General features: G+C 52.0%; 1 protein-coding gene across 2 annotated transcripts in view; it reads left to right on the top strand.

Annotated features, from left to right (window-relative positions):
- Nucleotides 1–3122: 3122 nt before the first annotated feature.
- MYBL2 (MYB proto-oncogene like 2) overlaps nucleotides 3123–20883 on the top strand; it is a 28196-nt gene continuing 10435 nt past the window's right edge. Inside the window, exons 1-8 of one of the 2 annotated variants that reach the window (XM_066386054.1) lie at nucleotides 3123–3343; nucleotides 6963–7056; nucleotides 13642–13713; nucleotides 14514–14606; nucleotides 14842–15062; nucleotides 16249–16411; nucleotides 18205–18492; nucleotides 20350–20763. In XM_066386054.1, the coding sequence (XP_066242151.1) occupies nucleotides 3324–3343; nucleotides 6963–7056; nucleotides 13642–13713; nucleotides 14514–14606; nucleotides 14842–15062; nucleotides 16249–16411; nucleotides 18205–18492; nucleotides 20350–20763 (1365 nt within the window). In that variant the 5' untranslated portion in view covers nucleotides 3123–3323. Of the gene's footprint in view, nucleotides 3344–6962; nucleotides 7057–13641; nucleotides 13714–14513; nucleotides 14607–14841; nucleotides 15063–16248; nucleotides 16412–18201; nucleotides 18493–20349; nucleotides 20764–20883 lie in introns of both variants that reach the window. The other variant, XM_066386053.1, reaches the window with a different exon arrangement.

Below are 20883 nucleotides of genomic sequence, written 5' to 3'. Positions count from 1 at the left end.
GGGCGTCGCTCTGTCGCGACCAGAGCCACTCTAGCGCCTGGGGCAGAGGCCAAGGAGCCATCCCAGCGCCCGGGCCATCTTTGCTCCAATGGAGCCTTGGTTGCGGGAGGGGAAGAGAGAGACAGAGAGGAAGGAGGGGGGTGGGGGTGGAGAAGCAGATGGGCGCTTCTCCTGTGTGCCCTGGCCGGGAATCGAACCCGGGTCCCCCGCACGCCAGGCCAACGCTCTACCGCTGAGCCAACCGGCCAGGGCCAGATGAGAAAACTTTGAGGCTCAGAGAAGTTAGGTACCGTATTTCCCCATGTATAAGACGCACCTTAATTTTGGGATCTGGAATTTGAAAAAAATGTACTACATAAAGTTATTGAACTCAAGTTTTATTCATCATAAAATTCATACAACTCCTCATCACTGTCAAAACTCTCATCCATTAGCTTGTCCTCATCTGTCTGATGACAATTCACTGTCTTCAACAACGAGGACAAAAACAAGTGCGAAAAAGCGGGAAATGCAAGTAAAAAAGACTACAACCACTGTATAAGACGCACCCAGTTTTTAGACCCCAAGTTTTTTCAAAAAAGGTGCGTCTTTTACATGAGGAAATAGAGTAATATGCCTAAGACCTCACAACTAGTATACGACGGTGCTAGGAATCAAACATCAAGAAGTGTGGCTTTAGAACCTGCACTCTTAAATATTGTGCCCTACCAATGAAGCCGGGATATCCATATGAATTACTTTAGCAGGGAGGTGGGTGGGGCAAGCCCTGAATGAATGGGGAAATTTCTAGCACTTAAGATGTCAGTGTTTCTTCTGCTGTGGGAAATGAAGTTTTCACCAGCTGGCTGGGCTGTCCCCAGGTGTCCAGAAGTTTCTGGAAGAGGAGTCTGAGGCATAAGCAGGGTCTAAGAAGGCTAGGTTGCAGCCAGGCCTCTCCAGGCTCCTGTTCCTTCACCTTCCTCTCAGTATGCCTCCCAGGGAGCTGCTGTGTGGGAGGTTATTGGTAAATGGCAACTAAAAATGGAAAATCCTTGCTAAGCCTCTAGGAGTTTGTTTAAATGGAATTCAACTCAACAGTTGATTTTGGGGCTTTGGGAATACTGCAGTGAATTCAGGGACTTCTTGGACCTCTGCACGCCCATAGTTTTGTCAACGTAAGAAATATTCAGGCCCTGGCCGGTTGGCTCAGCGGTAGAGTGTCGGCCTGGCGCGCGGGGGACCCGGGTTCGATTCCCGACCAGGGCACATAGGAGAACCGCCCATCTGCTTCTCCACCCGCCCCCTCCTTCCTCTCTGTCTCTCTCTTCCCCTCCCGCAGCCAAGGCTCCACTGGAGCAAAGATGGCCCGGGCGCTGGGGATGGCTCCTTGGCCTCTGCCCCAGGGGCTAGAGTGGTTCTGGTTGCAACAGAGGGATGCCCCGGAGGGGCAGAGCATCGCCCCTGGTAGGCATGCCGGGTGGATCCCGGTCGGGCGCATGCGGGAGTCTGTCTGTCTCTCCCTGTTTCCAGCTTCAAAAAAAAACCAAAAAAAAAAAAGAAATGTTCAAACCTGTAGTGAATTTTTATGTTTATTTGAGCCAAACTGACAATTGCAAAAGCAAAATCTAAATGGATTGAGAAAAAAAATACTACAGAAAATGGCAGTTCTTACCAGTTATTTTTATACATCAGAATCAGAGGAGAAGCTGTAAAGGGGATACTACTGGAAATCCATTGGTGACAGATTAGGAGACTGGAGAAAGTGGGGAGATCTGTGGGACTGGATAAAAAACACATTTCACATTTGTAGGTAGTCAACAATTAACATGATACCAGTAACAATGAGGGGATTTGTGGTCTCTGCTCTGGAGCAGAGTTTGTGCCCTGAGGGGCCTGGAAGAAAAAGAAAATTACCTTGAGGTATGTTGTTATAGATGCAAAAGAACAGGCTCAGTTAAGGTAAATAAAGACCGACCTTCCCATCGGCCTTGGAAGAGACAGCATAACTTTTTAGTTAGAACACCCTATATGGTTACCTTTGGATAGGAGTTGGGAATGCTGCTCTGAAAGCTTCCCTTGGGAGTGTCAGGTTTAGTATGTGACTCTTTCCCCCGCCCCGTTCAAAGAAAGAAATGCAGGAGTCAACAAGCAGATTATGGGTAGTGGACCCTAAGAATAAATAGAATAGGTGGGAGGGGCCCTGGCCAGGTAGCTCAGTTGGTTAGAATATGGCCTGATACACCAAGGTTCAGGTTTCAATCCCAGGTCAGGACACAAACAAGAATTAATCTGTGTGCCTGACCTGTGGTGGTGCAGTGGATAAAGCTGAGGTCACAGGTTGGGAACCCCAGGCCTGCCCACTCAAGGAACATAGAGAAGCAACTACTATGAGTTGATGCTTCCAGCTCCTCCCCTCCCCCACACACCCTTTCTCCTCTCTCTCCAAAATCAATAAATAAAAAAAATAAATAAAATAGGGAAAAGAAAATAGGGGAGGAGGGGCGTGCCCCAGACCCAAACACGCTAAATTTCTTTTGGCTCAGAGGGGTAGAGATGTGGCAGAATCCTATAAAGCTGATTTTGGAGTATTCTGCCCTGAGGGAGAGGACGGAGGTTTTAAGATCTGGAGAAGCTAATCAGGTTTACAATTTTGGGGGTTTCACTGGGGCTCACAGGCAGTAGAGCAGAGGAACCAGAGCCACTGTGAGGCTGAAGAGGAAGCAGGTTGGAGGACACAGCCCTGGTCTAGAGAGGGGAAAGGGGGCCGCCTTAGGGCCGGGGGCTGTAGGCCCAAGGAACGGCATGGACTAGCCCTGGGGTCTTTGCATCCGGCATAGGCAAGTTTCCCCGACCTGACTCTCCTTGTGGATCACTTCCGTGGCGCAGTCTGCTCTGCGGGCTACTCCGGGACTGCCCTATTCACACCTGGCTTGAGCCGGGTCTTAGTCTCGTGGCGACTGGTTTGGACCGGTACCTACCCGATCCTCCTAGCCCTGCAGCTTCTGGGCAGAGGCTGTGCACGTCCCCGGCGCGGCCCCGCCTCCGCCAGGCCCCGCCTCCGCCAGGCCCCGCCCAGAGCCCGCCCAGAGCCCGCCCGTGGGCCTGCGCGCCAGGCCCGGGCGGTGCCGAGGCGCTTGGCGGGAGATAGGAAAGTGCTTCTGCGCGCGCTAGCGGCTGCTGCAGTACCTGCGAGCGGCGGCGCGACCTGCGGACACGCTGACGTCTCCCAGCGCGGCCCCAAGGCCCGGAGCGACCCGAGCAGCCCGCTCCCTGACCCCGGCCCGGCTCCCGCTCCGGGCTCAGCCGGTGGGCAAGCGAGCGCGGCGCGGCCCGGGCCGGGGGGCATGTCTCGGCGGACGCGCGGGTGAGCAGAGAGGGGTGGCTGAGTCCCCTTCCCCCTCTCCAGGACTCACCTCCCTCTACCCTGACCTCTTTCCCCACCTTCTCCGTAGCCCCTCCGAGTGGGGCGGGGGTCAGGGGTTCCCGCGGGCAGTGCTGCTTCTTGGGCCGCCCTTTGCTGGGGGCCTCTCGCTCCGCTCTCGCGGCCTGTTGGGCCTCGGAGCCGGGGCAAGTGGGTCTATTGGGACCTGGGCCAAGCCCTGCGTGATGTCATTTTGTCTCCCGCCTAATTGCGGAGTGGGTGTGGGTCAGCGCTGGAAGAGCCATTATTGGTGAGGGAGGCGACCCCTGGGGAGGGCAAGTGCTTCTCCAAGTCAGAGTGGGTGGAGGCCAAAACCGGGAAGACACATTGTTGAAGCTTAATAGCGTTCAGATTTGCCGGTGGGCATTTCTTCTCAACATTCGGGGAAACACAGAGCACCCTGAGCCCTGTCCCCGGCCTGAGAAGTATGCGGGGGTGGGGTGGAGGATGGGGAGAGCCTCTTTGGTCTCCCAGCACCTGGGTTCCGGGACACAGCTGGCTTTAATTTCAGAGACCTGTCTTCCTGTTCCACTTGAGTAGTTCTAGGGCAGCTGGAGTTGAAGGTTAGGGAAACAGAAACTGATGTTTGTGAAGTTACTGTTTTGTTCCAGCAGCCCCTGGGTGCAAGGGAGAATGCGGTTACTTATTCCCCCAGAGAATAAGTGGCAGGGTTGAACCTGAAACGCGGTGTTTGCCGGTCCCTTTCTTTCTTTTTTTTTTTTGTGACAGAGACAGAGAGAGAGAGAGAGAGACAGATAGACAGGAAGGGAGAGAGATGAGAAGCATCAATTATTCGTTGCAGCACCTTAGTTGTTCATTGATTGCCTTCTTATATGTGCCTTGACCAGGGGGCTACAGCAGAGCATGTGACCCCTTGCTTGAGCCAGCGAGCTTGCCAAGCTGATGAGCATTGCTCAAACCAGATAAGCCCGTGCTCAAGCTGGTGACCTCGGGGTCTTGAACCTGGGTCCTCGGCATCCCAGTCCGATGCTCTAGCTCTATCCACTGCGTTCTGGTCCCTTTCTTTCTTTTTTTTTTCCATTTTTCTGAAGCTGGAAACGGGGAGAAACAGACAGACTCCCGCATGCGCCCGACCGGGATCCACCCGGCACGCCCACCAGGGGGCGACGCTCTGCCCACCAGGGGGCGATGCTCTGCCCATCCTGGGTGTCACCATGTTGCGACCAGAGCCACTCTAGAGCCTGAGGCAGAGGCCACAGAGCCATCCCCAGCGCCCGGGCCATCTTTGCTCCAATGGAGCCTTGGCTGCGGGAGGGGAAGAGAGAGACAGCGGCAGAGGGGTGGAGAAGCAAATGGGCGCTTCTCCTGTGTGCCCTGGCCGGGAATCGAACCCGGGTCCTCCGCACGCTAGGCCGACGCTCTACCGCTGAGCCAACCGGCCAGGGCTCTGGTCCCTTTCTTAACACCACTAGCTCTGGGGCCTGAGCTCTGAGCTTTTCCGCTAGTCTGGGAGGCAGGGTTGACAATGGGGCCCTCCCCTTTTTGCTCCCTGGATTTATGCAACCCAGCCCAGATAACCTTAAAGCCTCTGGAAAGTGTTTGCTTTCTGTGATGGGGGGATATAGACTTGAAAAGCTGTGGTTGCTGGCTTCCTTTGGAGTTGCTCTCAGTAGAGAAGCATCCATCTGATCCCTGGGCAGCTGTCAGGGTACTTGGCACAGGGTCTCTCGTTCTCACACCACAATTTCCCAGGTGAGCCCCAATTCCCAGGAGTTCTCTGGTCAGGCACTCATCACACTCTGTCCTGATTTTTGGTTCAGGAAGTATTACTCCAGGGAACCACAAAAGCCCTAGACTACCCCCAAGCCCTCAGCCACTTCTCCCCTGGGACTCGATGGAGGAACTCCCCTCCCACAGGAGGGATGGTTTCTGCACACCGGCACCCACCAGTTCTCAGCTCCGTTCTTGGCCACTCACTGGAACTTTCCCCTCACCAGTGCCCCACTTCCCGCTGCTTCTGAGTCACCCCCACCTGGAGCAGAGCCAGCACGTTGAAGGGCATAGAAAGGGTGTGTTGGACACACATGTGGTTGCCACCACTGACTTGGCCTCTGCTTCTTTAGCTGGGACGAGGTGAGGACTTGAAGGTGCAGGTTTTGAATCTGGCTCTGGACTTGGCAAATGGCATAACCCCTGCGAGCCTCAGTTTCCACAGCTATTATATTCGATGAGGATAATGAGAATACTTGGGAAGGGGACAGTCAGCGCCCTGTTGGTGATGGCATGGCTTATCAGGACAGCCCTTTAACCAACTGAGCGCCACCTGGCCAGGGCTGGGGAGTAGCAGACTTTAAAGCCGGCTTCCTTTTGTCATTAATATCTTATAGAATTGTTGTCTTCTACCTTGAGATGATGGGGGGATCCCACCATGAATTGGATCAGGAATTACCAGGCAAGGCTGATTTCTAGCTACTTATGTGACTGAGATTTTGCTAGGTTTAGACACTGTCTGGTCTTTTATCCTTCTAAAAAATTTATGTTAATTGGCATTTCTTATCTACTAATACACAACATTGTGTGTTTATGCATTCATTCCTGAATCTGGTCATTCTCTGAACAAACATTTAGGGCCTTTTGATCTCAACCAAAGGCCCTGCAGATAACGGGGGTGGAGCTGACCTCTGTCCTTGACGTCAAGGAAACAGGAAGCCTAAGGGCCTACATTCTGAGATGGGAGAATTTCCAAGGTGCCCCCTGGGGGGCATAAGAAGATGGTGACTTTAGGAAAGATGTTGAGTCCTGGAGGAGGGAGAAGGAAGATGGACACGATACTGGCCTTTCAGACTATGCCTGTACTTGCCTTGCTTGTTTGCTTGTTTGGAGATGTGTAGGCTCTTCCCACTGCTAGTGCCTGACTTAGGAATGTACTTGGTGGAGGGGACCTGTTGCAGGTCCCACCACGAGGAGTTGGGAGCACCTGACATCCCTGGAAATGGAAAGTGTGGTCTCCATTTTCCTAACTGATTTAATTCAGCCTGATTAAATATGGAGATTTGTGGAACAATTTGGAAACTTAACCTGTTAGAGAATAAAAACATCCAGATTTCAAAGCTGCTTGTGCTTTTGATTGTTCTTTCCATAAACTATGCCGGTGTGCAGGCAAGGATTGAGAAGACATGCAAAAATGTTTCCACCAAATAACATTCCGGTGCTTCACATTTACACATACCATCTGCTTTAATCTTTAAAATAGCCATGCACATTTAAAAAGTTATTGAAAATATTAAATGAGTATCTGGTATTGAATATCATAATCTTAGTGAAATCTCAACTTCTAATTTCTTGTAGCTTTTCCAATCTTTATGATGTTCCTGAAAATAAAAGAATATGGAAGAAAAATAAAATAGGTTATAACCCTGTTTTGTTAAAATTTTTAGAAAGAGAAGGGTAGGAGTACCTATGTTTTGGAAAGCAGAAAGTAAACACCTGGTTCCCCCGAACCTTGTCCTAGAGGTCACTGGCCCCTGTCCATACACTGTCCGTCTGTCATGTAGCAGGATGGGGAGACATGTCCTTGACCTTTAGCTTGCTCTGTCTGCAGTGAGGAGCTGGATGAGCTACACTACCAGGACACAGATTCAGACGTGCCGGAGCAAAGGGACAGCAAATGCAAGGTCAAATGGACCCACGAGGAGGTGAGTGACACTGCGAGGCAATTACGGTGGGGGTGATGACAGCTGGGGTGTGTGCCTGATGCCCCGCGGGGTGCTATGAAGAGGAGGAGCTGATGAAAGACGTGGACGGGTCCTCTGGTTCTCCCTGGTTCCTTTCCTCAGCGTTCCTGGGGACCCTCAATATTGAGGGCTCTTGCGGTGGGGGGCAGGTTGTGTCTTGGGACCAGCAATCCAGCAGTCACTATTGTATCTCAGAAGCTGGTGTGTTCCACATTGTGGACTGTAATTGTGCTTCTTGCCCTTTAATTGCTCTGGGCTTTAGCCAAGTCTGCAACTCCCTCTTTATTATTATTGTATCTTATGATATCAAGTTCTGAATTGACTTTCTTTTTATTCTTGAAGCAACTTTATGGAAGCATAATTCATATATAACCAAATCCACCTTTAAAAAGTGAATAGTTCCGCCTGACCAGGTGGTGGCGCAGTGGCTAGAGCGTCGGACTGGGATGTGGAGGACCCAGGTTCGAGACCCCAAGGTCTCCAGCTTGAGTGTGGGCTCATCTGGTTTGAGTAAAGCTCACCAGCTTGGACCCAAGGTCGCTGGCTCGAGCAAGGGGTTACTCGGTCTGCTGTAGCCCCCCCGCCCCCCGTCAAGGCACATATGAGAAAGCAATTATGAACAGCTAAGGTGTCGCAATGAAAAACTAATGATTGATGCTTCTCATCTCTCTCCCTTCCTGTCTGTCTGTCCCTATCTATCCCTCTCTTTCTCTCTGACTCTGTAGAAAAAAAAAAGTGAATAGTTCCAACAGTTTTAAGATTATACCCATGTGAGCACCACCCTATTTATCTCAAAGTGTTCCCTTTGAGCCCGATCCGGTGGTGGTGCAGTGGATAGAGCATTGGACTGGGATGCAGAGGACCCAGGTTCGAGACCCCGAGGTCGCCATCTTGAGTGCGGGCTCATCTGGTTTGAGCAGGGCTCACCAGCTTGGACCCAAGGTCGCTGGCTTGAGCAAAGGGTCACTCGGTCTGCTGTAGACCCCTGGTCAAGGCACATATGAGAAATTAATCAATGAACAACTAAGGTGCCACGACAAAGAATTGATGCTTCTCATCTTTCTATCTTCATGTCTGTGTGTCTCTGTCTCTATCAAAAAAAAGTGTTCCCTTTGTGGTTCGTCTTCCCTGTCTCCAGGCAGTCACTAATCTAATGATACTGTCTGTTAGCTTGATTCATTTGGTCAGTTTGATCAGTTTTTCTGAGGACTGTTTTCTCTGGGCAGGGTGCATAGGTGTAGTCATGGGGTAGGTGTATATTTGGTTTTGTAGAAACTGCCAGGCCTTTTTCTAAATTGATTGTATCATCTTAGGCTCTTGCGGGCCTTCTCTTTCTATTCTACCTCTGTTTGCCTGGATGTGTTTAGTGTTACGTCTTTGTTTACTTATTTATTTATTTACTTTTCTTACTGTAAGAGTTGTGTTAAGCCTAATCCGGAGGAACTTGAAACATTGAAGACACGAACAAAATCCGTCGATTCCACACCAAAGCTTTTTTCTTTTCTTTTTTTTTTTTTTTACACAGTTTTTAAAAATGGTTTTATTTAACAACCAGCTCACAAAATTCCTAAAAATCTTCACAATCAGTTCTGAAATGATATAAGCCAATGCCAGCACACTACTGATTGGAGGGAACCAGGAGAGAGTCACACTGACCTCTCCACATGTACAAAATATTTGGAGATGGGAGGTAGTGATGGCAGATATTTAGATCAGGTCGTTGAACTGCCCACAAAGATGTACATTCACACTTAATCCTGGATATTAGACGGGTATGGCTGTCCAGGTCTGAAGCTCTCCAGCTCCTCACTGACTGTGAATTTGACCTGTTGTTGAACATCCTCAACGATATACCTGGCTGGACAGCTTGGTTGGCTAGAGTGTCATCCTGAAGTGCAGAGGTTGTCAGTTCAGTCCCTGGTGAGGGCACACGCAGGAACAGATCGGTGTTCCTCTCTCTCTCTCTCTCTCTCTCTCTCTCTCTCTCTCTCTCCCCCCCCTCCCCCTCCCCCTCCCCCTCCCCCTCCCCCTCCCCCTCCCCCTCCCCCTCCCCCTCCCCCTCCCCCTCCCCCTCTCCCCCTCCCCCCCTCTCCCTTCCCCTCTCTCTCCTAGAGGCCTCTCTCGGGTTCTTGTTCATGGGCATTTAAGTCTCAGAACAGCAACAGGACAGCAAATCCTTCTCGGGCTCGGAGTCTCCCTGCCTACCTCGTCCTCTGCACCTCTCCAACTCCACACCAAAGCTTTATTATCTAGCTTGGCCAAGCGGCGGCAACTCTGACAGAAATCTGAGGGAGAGCGCGCCGGCCCTTTGTTCTACTTAGTTTTTATAGTTTTGCAAGTGGGAAGTATTGAAGCAAAAATTGCAATTAGGTGCCCTTTACCATTATTGGTTATAGTCATATGCCCTTAAACATGATAGGACCATGTTCAATTTGCAAGCCATACATTATTTTGGAGAAAATAAAATTTACAAGTCAACACAATGATAGAAAGATGTCTCTTTACATATTAAAAGACATTTCTATATTTTCTCATGTTTATCAGCCATCTCTTGTCCAGAGTCACACACATTAACTATATGCATTCACATGGGAGAGGTAGTTTCTGTGGGGACAAATGTCCGCAAATGGCTCATTATTATAAGAAAAGGTTCATTTTGGCTTTCTCTTCCTGCACCTGGCTAGCCATTCACCCCTTTCCCCACAGTTGTGTTAGAATGTCAGGGAATCCATGTTTTCCTCCCCATTGCATTTACAATACAATGCCAAGGGCCATTCTGGTTTTATGTCAATCACACAGTACAGAGACTATTCACAAAATTTCTCTGCACACCTTAACCCAAATTAATAAAATGTTTTTAAGCCTCTTAAAATATTAATATAGATTCTGTAGTTTTTACAACACCTGCGGGTGAGGTGGCGCAGTGGCTCCTCAGGGCTCCTCAAGTTGTATATCCCTCATCATAAAAGGAGCTTCTTTAGAGGAGTGCTGAGCCAGCCTTAGCTGTTCATCCCACGTGGTTCAGGGACTATCGAGCGCTTGTGGGGTTTGAAGAACAAACCAGATGTTTGTTCTGCCTGGGAGGGAGAGAAGACTGCACGGGCCTGTGGACCTGCCGTGCTGTGTCATCCACGGCCCCAGCAAGACCGGTGACCCTGTGTTGCACCAAGTCTCTTAGCACATAGGAGGCACTAGTAATTGTTGAAATACTTTTAGGAGGAGAGGTTACTGTTCTCTAAAGAGATTAGGGGAAGTTTCATGGATAAGGGTTTGGAAATTCAGCAACCCAGGAGGTAATTGTTGAAATACCTTTAGAAGGAGTAGACACTGGTCTTACAAGGTTAGGGGAGGTGTCATGGATAAGGATTTGGAAATCCAGCCGTCAGGGAAGTGTGCAAAAACGGTAGGCAAGCGAGAATAGGAAATGGGTTGGAGGTGGAGTGGAGAAAAGCCGGTAGAGAAGCCCGTTTGGCTGGAGTGAGGCGTCGTTTAGGGGAAGAGTGGTTGGAAAGGACCGATCACATCCTGAGGGCTCTGAATGTGTAGGGCTATTCAACCGGCCGTGAGGAGCCATTGAAACCTTTCAAAACGGAGGAGTGACATGTAGCCAGTGTTCAGAGGAGCTGACCTGTGTGTAGGGCAGTGTGGGGCCCAGAGAGTGCTGGGAGCGGGCGTGGGCACTGCCCGGGGCAGGCAAGAGAAGATGGCTGTGGAAAGACCGGGCAGTGCAGGGTGCCGTTAACAGGCCTAGGAGGACCGTGGGGCCCCGGGGGAGTTGGAGAGGGAGAAAGTGTCCATGCTAGTTGTTGGCAGGGTGGTGGTCCTGGAGATGGACATGGGAAGAAGGCAGATGTGGACCTGGCTTGGTGGGTGTCAGCTGGCTCAGCTGCAAGATTTATGGGGACTTGGTCCACCTGGTGCTGGACTGTGGCCAAGCTGCAGCTGAGGGTCTGGATTTCTGTGACGGCCTTTCTTTCTGTCTAGGGGCAAGAGGGAGTGGGGAGAAGGTGAGGGAGAGAGAAAGAACACATAACCTTACATTTATCATTGTACTGTCTTTTTTTTTTTAAGTTTTAGATTTTTATTTAATCTAATCAGCCAACAAATCTTTGGGCAGCAAACAGATGAAGGAAGATCAAAAGAATCTTCAGTATACTAATCTAGAACAAATCTAGACCAACCGGCTCCTCCTTTGAGCCACTTGATACTTCTGCCCCAGTTTCTCAGTGTCGCCCATTAGACAGTCAGTTATACAAAGGGATACACTTGGCATAGTGACAGCCCATCGTTGACTGCACGAAGTTCAGTTTGGCCTTAATGGAAAAGCTGGTAATGTTGATATCAGCCAGGATGTGCTAAGGTGGGCCACATTGGAAGAAGAAGCAGGAAGACTGTTGGGGAACGTCTCTTTCCTTAAGTGCACTGGAATCTTTCTTTTTAGGTTTTAATCTGTCCTTTTCTTTAAGCTTCTGGTCTCTGGGACCAAGCATTTAGTTCATGGTCACCTACTTCTTTGTTTTCTTTTGCTTTTCCATGTTCACTCCTGCCCTGCTCTTGTTTCTTCTGGAATCACCACCTTCATTGTAATGCCTTTTTTTTTTTTTTTTTAAGATTTTATTTATTGATTTTAGAGAGAAGAGGGTAGAGGAGGGAAAGAGGGAAGGGTGGTGGTGGGAGAACAGGAAGCATCAATTCATAGTACTTGGCTTCTTGTTTGTGCATTGACCGTGCAAGCTCAGGGTTTCAAACCGGCAACCTCAACACTCCAGATTGACAGTCTGTCCACTGTGCCACCACAGAGCGGGCTCACTGTACTGCCTTTGAGAATACAGATCAGGCCCTGGCCGGTTGGCTCAGCGGTAGAGCGTTGGCCTGGCGTGTGGGGGACCTGGATTCGATTCCCTGCCAGGGCATATAGGAGAAGCGTCCATTTGCTTCTCCACTCCCCCCCTCCTTCCTCTCTGTCTCTCTCTTCCCCTCCCCTCCCGCAGCCAAGGCTCCGGCGCTGGGGATGGCTCCTTGGCCTCTGCCCCAGGCGCTAGAGTGGCTCTGGTCGTGGCAGAGCGACGCCCCCTGGTGGGCAGAGCATCGCCCCTGGTGGGCGTGCTGGGTGGATCCCGGTCGGGCGCATGCGGGAGTCTGTCTGACTGTCTCTCCCCGTTTCCAGCTTCAGAAAAATACAAAAAAAAAAAAAAAGAATACAGATCAGTATTGTGAAGTGTGTTCCAATGTGCAACTGATATTTAGAACTTTCTCATCTTGCAAAACTGAATCTCTGTACTTTTTTTGTGTGTGTGACAGAGAGTGACAGGTACAGATAGGGACAGATAGACCGGAAAGGAGAGAGATGAGAAGCATTAATTCTTTGTTGCAGATCCTTAGTTGTTCATTGATTGCTTTTTCATATGTGCCTTGACTGGGGGGGGGGGGGGCGGTTCCAGCAGAGAACAAGTGATTTAGCTACTTTGTATGGGTGGAGTCATACAATATTTGTCCTTTGGAGACTGGCTTGTTTCGCTTAGTATAATGTCCTCAGTTCTTCTATATTATAAGCATGGGTCTGAATTCCTTCTGTTTTAAGGCTGAGTAATATCTGATTGTATGGCGATACCACATTTTCATTTTTCATACAAATTTTAGAAATCAATTTGATGGAGAAATACTTTGCATCCAATCAACTCCAGCCACTTAAAATATAATTCAGTGAGTTTCTACAGATGAGTTCCTGTGAAGCTTCCAGTACCTTCACCCTATAGGACTTTTCATTACCCAGACATCCCAGCTCCCCTTTGCTGTCTGCCCCTCCTCCCTCTACCGCTGACCTCAGACAACCACTGACCGACTGACTGCCTTTTTGTCCCTGTGGGTTAGTTTGCATTTTCTAGGATTTCATCTGCATGGAGCCACACAGTGCTTACACTGACGTCTGGCTTCTTGCACTTGTCATAATGATACTGAGATTCCATGCTGTTTGGTGAATCAGGAGTCCTTTTCAGGAGAACGTTTTTGCAGACACTGTTCTGCCTTCTTACTGCTCTGTATTCTGCCCATGTCTCCCCGTCTCCAGCCCCTTTTTTTGCAGCTGCCCAAGTGACCTTGACAATGGGCACGTTGGACCATGTCCACCCAGTGCTCAGATGTATGGGGCTTTGCACGATAGAGCATGCATGTGGTCTGACCCCTGCCAGCCCCTCCGGAGCCAGCTTGCGTCCTTCTCTCCCTTGCTTCCTGCCTTCTGGCTACACTAGACTTTGGGCTTATCTCCCCTGCCCCTGCCCCGAATAGGCAATCCATTCAGGGACTCTCCGTGCCCCCCTCCCAGCACAGAGGCTTTACTTTTGTTTGTGGGTGACTTGGATTAACATCCGTTCTCCCTCTGGACTGTAAGTCCCACAAGGTCAGTTGTTTCCTCATCTGTAGCACCTGGCGCTTGGGGAGGTCATGACTGAGTGGGGGAATGAGACCGTTCCTGGAGAGGGCTCCGTCCTAAACAGCTGCTTTCTGTGCCCGTGTGAGCTGAGCCCCCTTTCTCTCTGGTGTTGGCAGGACGAGCAGCTGAGGACCCTGGTGAGGCAGTTCGGACAGCAGGACTGGAAGTTCCTGGCCAGCCACTTTCCGGTGAGTGCAGCCCTTCTGTGACCTCCTCCCCCAGGGGTAGGGTTCGGAGTGACCAGGCAGCAGTCTGGGACAGAAGAAAAGGGAGTTCCTTACCAACCCCTGCCCCCGGCCCTTCCTTCTTAGCTGGAATTTGAGGCACCTTTAGGCTCTGACATTTGTAGCATGTGATCAGTGGCGTATTGGCCTGTTTTCTGCACGTCAGGAGTAGATTGGTGCTCAGTTTCTCAACACAGACTGGAACTGAGGGGAAATGGTACTTCCAGAAGGCTGCACGGTCAGCCCCCCTCTGGGGTTTCCCTCAGACCCCCACTCCCAGGACTGCGTGTGACTGCTTGGGAGGGCTGTGTAGCTGGAGCTGCTGTCTGGCTCTTGGGTCACTCGGGAGCTCAGGGACCAAGTCCCCAGGCCCCTTCTGTCCCGTTTTTCATCTCCCTCTCCCGCCCTGCGGGATCTGAAATAACACGGTCAGGGAGATCACGCTGTACCAGAAGCAAGCAAGGGTCCTTGACACACCCCACCAGCTTTGACAGGGGTTTTAAGGCTCCCAGGAGCTGCCCCCTTCCATTAGGATGGCGGAGACGCTTCCCACAGGGTTCTTAGTTCGCCCAGTTCTATTCACATCCTCTGTAGCAAAGAGGAACCACATGTGTTCGGGCATGTGGTCTGTGTGTCATGTGGTTGGTGCAGGAACAAGACAAAACCCATTCAAGGTCGGCCCGGCCCAGGCCACAGGCCTGAGCCCAGTGATCCAGCAGGATCCAGGGCCGCCTGCCCAGTCCTCACGGTCCCTGTCCTTCCAGAACCGCACTGACCAGCAATGCCAGTACCGGTGGCTGAGGGTCCTGAATCCTGACCTTGTCAAGGGGCCATGGACCAAAGAGGAAGACGAGAAGGTAACTATGGGGACAGTGCCTCAGACACGGCGGCTCTTCACTTCCCCAGTGAGTCAGGAAGGGGACTGCCAGGCTGCCCTTGCGTTTGGCGGGGGTCAGGCTGAAGGTTCAGTGTGTGTCCTCCGCTGGTCAGGGAGCTGAGCTCTCGGGCTGCCGTGAGGCTGGCTTGCGTGGAGAGCAGGTGCCGTGGTGCAGCATGGCCAGGTTCACTGGCTTCACGAGGCTTGTCCCCAAGGTCATCGAGCTGGTTAAGAAGTACGGCACAAAGCAGTGGACGCTGATTGCCAAGCACCTGAAGGGCCGGCTGGGGAAGCAGTGCCGTGAGCGCTGGCACAACCACCTCAACCCCGAGGTGAAAAAGTCCTGCTGGACCGAGGAGGAGGACCGCATCATCTGCGAGGCCCACAAGGTGCTGGGCAACCGCTGGGCCGAGATCGCCAAGATGCTTCCGGGGAGGTGAGCCGGCTTCCGGAGGCTGGGGGGGTGGGCACCGGCAGGGTGAGGTTCCTAGCTGAGGCAGAGCCCTGTGGGTCAGTATTCCTGGGGTCTCTGCTGGGGTTGTCCACTTCTTCCAGAGATGCATGTGGTGTCCTTCAGACTCTGGCCCTGGGCCAGGCAGGGAGAAGGGGCGCTGGGGACCTCCCATTCACAGTGCAGATTCTCATTTAGTCTCCATCTCATCTCTGTGTGCCATCCCTAGTTCCTTTTCTAGGGAACGAACCTCCCTCCTGCCTGTGAGGTCAAGGCCAGGGGCTGGACGTCCTAACCACTGCTCCGTGTTCACCCTGCTCCTCGCTGGGCCTGGACCCTCCAGGCCCTGAGCCTCTTGGGGTTTGCAAGGAGCATTGGGAAGACATAGCTCCATTCTTGCCAGAATTTTCCTCTGGGTCAACTCCCAGTCTTCTGAGTCACTGACTGCTCCACTGCTCTCCATCTTCTGGGAGCTTATAGAAATCTTTTGTTTGCTGTCGTCTTCCACCCTGTTCTCTTTGCCCTTGTGCCTGCCACATAATAGACATTTCATAAACGTAGTTGTGAGTAAAAGAATGAGGTACATTGCAGCTTGGAGCACCCCAGATACGAGCGTGGTGAGTGGGAGGACTGGGACGTTTTGGGTTAGGTTCCTTAGAAACGGAACCTGAGATGCAGAGATTCAGGTACAGGGAGTTTATGGAGGACGAACTCCCACCTGTGAGAGGTGGTGTGGAGAAGAATAGGGAAGGGTCCACACACTGGGGACGCAGTCTGGCCTTGACCTGGGGCATGCTCTGTGTTTCCTGATGGTCTGCGGTGGGAGTGACCAGAGTGCAGGACGTCCTCTTAACCCTCGGCCAAGCTGTCGTCCTCTGTTCACAATTCAAGGGGAAGAGCACTCGGCCTGGAGCCGCAGAGAGCAGTGCTACTATGCGTTGGCACTTTCGTACTAACTGCGTGCTAGCACTGTGCCGAGGTGACACTGTGCCGAGGTGAGCGACACGCTCTGTGAGTCGTTCGGGGTGAGAAACGTAGTCCTTCCTCTTGGAGCTAGAGAGACCTTTGGGCCCTTCAGGTTGAATCCTCATGGCAGAGTTTAGGGAGGTGAGTGACGTGCTTGGTGGCACATGGGCCGTAGGGTTCAAACGTTTCTCATTTGACCCCGCAGGACGGATAATGCTGTGAAGAATCACTGGAATTCCACCATCAAACGGAAGGTGGACACGGGAGGCTTCCTGAGCGAGTCCAAAGACTGCAAGCCCCCTGTATACTTGCTGCTGGAGGTTGAGGGCAAGGAGAGCCACCAGAGTGTCCCCCCCGCGGAAGCCCAGGTGAGATGGCGGCACGGGGGGGGGGGGTGTCGGATGGCAGTTACCCATCACTGTCTCATGAACACCTGCCCTTCCCGCTTCACCTTCCCCACTGCTGGTCATCAGTTCCTGCGGAGGGTCTCGGTGTGGCTCGTGTCTCTGACTAGGGCCTTTCCTCGTCACACACGTCACACGTACCTGTCGCTAGTCGGCCCCCAGGTGAAGCACGGCAGAGCAGCCGACGGATAAAATTGGGATCGTCCTCAGCCGTCTGGCCTTACCAGCAGCTCCCTTCCTGCCTGCTGCTCTTCCAGCCTTTTCACACTGAAAGCATGTTCGCAGTTTTTAATAATCAGGTTTATTGAGGTATAATTCACATACAGCAAAATTCATTGTGTTTAGGGGTATAGCTCTGAATCTGATAAAAACATAGCCATGCCCTGGCTGGATAGCTCAGTTGGTTAGAGCATCATCCAAAGCACAGAGGTGCGGGTTCGATCCCCGGTCAGGGTACATGCAGGAACAGATGTTCCTGTCTCTCCTTCTCTCTCCCTTCTTCTCTAAAATCAATACTCATTAAAAAAAAGTGAAGTGACTTTGTCCTCCAGACTGGACTCCTGTATGTCCCCTACCCAGAGGGGTCTTACTTATCTGAGTCCTATGTTGCAGTCCTTTCACTTCTGATTGAAGAAAAAGCATGCACGCCACAAAGAGAACCCGTGGGCATCTGCAAACACAGAGCAGCTGTCTCCTAGGATAGAGCAGAGTGGCCAGGCCTTCCTTCGTCTCTGAACATCCTACTTGGCTTTCAACCCCCAGCACTCTGTCTGGAGGCTGGCCGTGCGGGGCTGGGATGAGCCCAGCCTTGACCCTGAGCACAGGTCCTCGGGTCAATGAGTTTGTAACCTTCACCGGATTCTTTAGTGTTTTAACAGTTGCCAGATTTGCTTTATCTTTCTTACATATACGTGTGTGTGTGTGTATTTTTTTTTGTATTTTTCTGAAGCTAGAAACGGGGAGAGACAGTCAGACAGACTCCCGCATGCACCCGACCGGGATCCACCCGGCACGCCCACCAGGGGGCGATGCTCTGCCCCTCCGGGGCATAGCTCTGTTGCGACCAGAGCCATTCTAGCGCCTGGGGTAGAGGCCAAGGAGCCATCCCCAGCGCCCGGGCCATCTTTGCTCCACTGGAGCCTCGGCTGCGGGAGGGGAAGAGAGAGACAGGAAGGAGAGGGGGAGGGGTGGAGAAGCAGATGGGCGCTTCTCCTGTGTGCCCTGGCCGGGAATCGAGCCCGGGACTTCTGCACGCCAGGCCGACACTCTACCACTGAGCCAACTGGCCAGGGCCTATATATATATTTTTTATCTGAGCTATTTGAAGGTCTCGGTTACATACATTGTGCCTCTTTCTCTGTTAATATTTCAGTGTGTGTTTCCCAAGAACACAGGGATGCACTTTCCTAACCACAGTGCAGTTCTGTCTAATGCAGGGAGTTTAGTACTGACTCGATTTTCTTCTCTGCTTCTGTCTGATCTGTAGTCTGTGCTCCATTTTTCCTGCTTCCGATCCCATCTAGAACTAGACGTTGCATTTAGTTGTTGTATCTCTTTTGTCCACTTAGAACAGTAACCAGCCTTTCATCGTCTTCCACAGTATGGCTGTTTTTTGAAGTCTGTAGTGAGGGTAACCACAGTGTGGGTTCATCGGGGTTTTCTTACCCGATTCAGGTTGTGTGTTGTCTGGCTGGCATACGGCACAAGCTTTATGTCCTAGCAGAAACTCCAAACGGTCTTGCCCTTGTGTCCAGCAGGGAAGTCTTGTGGCTGGCTGGTCCCCGGTGCTCCCTGCCATGAAGGAAGAAGAGAGCAGTGAGGAGGAGGCCATGGCAGCCACCCCTGCAAAGGGGCAGGGGGCTGTCCCTGCAGAGCTGGATGGAGTGCGCGCACCAGAGCCCTTGGACGACACCCCGAAGCAGGAAGATGAGGAGGGTTCCTCGCCAGGAAGCAGCCTGCCCTATAAGTGGGTGGTGGAGGCGGCGAACCTCCTGATGCCAGCCGTGGGGTCCAGCTTCTCGGAAGCCCTGGACTTGATCGAGTCGGTAATGTTGGGCCTTCACAGTGGGCCCAGAGCACCCCCACCCCCACCCCAGCAGGGATCGTTCTGTCGTGTGTGGGCATCCTTCTGTTCACTCACTGTTCCAGCGACGTTCGCTGAGCTGATGTCAAGTGCCCAGCCTGCAGCCTGGGCCTGGGGATGCTGAGACAGTTGCTGTCTGGCCCCTGCAATCCGGGAGCTCCTGACTCCTGTGTAGCAGGGGTGAGCTGAGGGAGGACTCCCCGGAGGAGGTGGCGTTACACTGAGTCCTCCCGGATGATGGGGCGGTGGGGGGTTGTGTGAGGCAGTTGAGGGTGATGTTTGCGGCACCACAGTGGCTGGGTGTCCCTGGAGAAGGCCTGGGAACCAGTGGGGCTGGCGTGGTGAGTGGGTTCTGATGACTCGGGTTTTATAGTCCCTGAGGCCGAGCTGGCTGTGGATTGTGCCCCTTGGGAGAGGGCTCTGTGGCGGGGGCTGCCCCTCCTGATGTGATGTCCCCAGCTCTTAGCTGCATCAGCCTGGTGTGAAAAGTGTCTCAGGAGGTGATGGGCAAGAGGCCTGGCCACCAGAGGCAGCAGGGTTCAGGGGAGGCACCCCAGTTCACCTTCCACTTGGCCTTCCCCTTCTGTTGGTAAAAATAGTGACATTTACTGAACATCTATCAAATGCCAGCCTCTGAGCTTAATGTCCAGTCCGCCCAGTATTTATTTGGTGAGGAGTGTCCTTTCCCTGCTTTATAGATGAGACCGAGGCTCAGAGGTCAAGCCCTTCCTGGCTACCTACAGGCATGCTCTCTGTTAGTCCTCTAACTGCCCTGAGAAGTAGGTGGGAGGCTTCTCACCAGTTGGGGAGCCCCAGGCTCAGAGAGGTTAGGCTGGTCCAGCACCATACAGCTAGGGAGCCAGGGCCGGGAGTCAGGCCCAGCAGCCCATGAAGGAGCCGCAGTATTTATAGAAACAGCTGTTCTCGGCCGTTCCCCTGAAGCACCTGCAGGATGTGCCACTATGAGATGCCATCAACTCGGGGCCTCCCCCACGTTGTGGGGTTTGCTGCCAGAAGTGTGAGCCTGGGCCATAGAAAGGGAAAAACTAAACATGCGGGAGAAGATTATATCCAAGATGTTCATAAAGATGTTTTTTAAATGGGGGGGGGGCTAAATATTCAACAGAAAGGATAGTTAAATGGCTGATAGTCATACGGTGGAATATTTTCCAGTCATAAAAGTTATTATAAAAGTTGGAAAAATTTCATGATACTAATAACGCATAGTAGACATTTACTTCAGAGGCAGTAGAGTTGGGCACTGTTATCCTGCTTTGCAGGAATTTTAAATGAAACAAACAGTAGGATGTAGAAGTGATTTATCCTAAGGTTAAAAACATGCAAAATACCGAATGTTGTTTAGGGACACGTCTAAGTGGTAACATGATACAGGGATGCCTGAGCATGGTCAGTTCTAAATTCCCGTCGTCGTTCCTTACCCAAACGCAGTGGACGTGAGTGGCCGGTGGACGTGGGGCTTCAGTGATGAGGTTTTATTTTTTTTGGCTTATTGATAGGTATCTGGGTTTTTCTTATTAGTATTTTTGTTTGTGCTTTTTTGTGTATCCTAAAATATTGCATAGAACATTTGTTCAATAACAAGCTAGCATCCATATGCACAATATGTCTTCCGTTTTATTTACAAACATAGATATGCAGACCTAGGAGGAGGTGGGAGGAAGTGTTAACGCTCGTTGTTCCTGGGCTGTGGGATCACACTTGACACGCGTGTGTTTTCCTGTAATGCCGGAGTCCTCTTGCATCCGCTGGAGGAAGAGCAGAAACAGTGCGGTGATGACTAACCCGTCCTCTCCGGCAGGATCCAGACGGCTGGTGTGACTTGAGTAAGTTTGACCTCCCTGAGGAGCCGTCCACAGAGGGCAGCATCAGCAGCAGCCCAGAGCAGCCGCAGCCATTGCAGCAGCGGCAGGCCCCGCTGCCCCGCCAGCCCGCGGCCCCCGGGCCCAGCGTGACCGAGTACCGCCTGGACGGCCACACCATCTCAGACCTGAGCCGGGGCAGCCGGGGCGAGCTGATCCCCATTTCCCCCAGCACTGAAGTGGGGGGCTTGGGCATCGGCACCCCGCCCTCTGTGCTCAAGCGGCAGAAGAAGAGGCGTGTTGCCCTGTCCCCTGTCACGGAGAACAGTGCCAGTCTGTCCTTCCTGGACTCCTGCAACAGCCTCACCCCCAAGAGCACACCCGTCAAGACCTTGCCCTTCTCACCCTCCCAGGTGTGTGGACCCCACCCTGACTGCTCACGGGGTTTCGTTTACAAACTCCCGGTACCCAGTGCAGGGCCTGGTGTGCCAGGCACACATCATTCATTCCAAGTACTCATGGACTGTCTGCTG

The sequence above is a fragment of the Saccopteryx leptura genome, chromosome 5, assembly GCF_036850995.1.
Source record: "Saccopteryx leptura isolate mSacLep1 chromosome 5, mSacLep1_pri_phased_curated, whole genome shotgun sequence".
Classification (NCBI taxonomy): Eukaryota; Metazoa; Chordata; class Mammalia; order Chiroptera; family Emballonuridae; genus Saccopteryx; species Saccopteryx leptura.
This window is presented reverse-complemented; position numbering and strand designations above follow the sequence as displayed.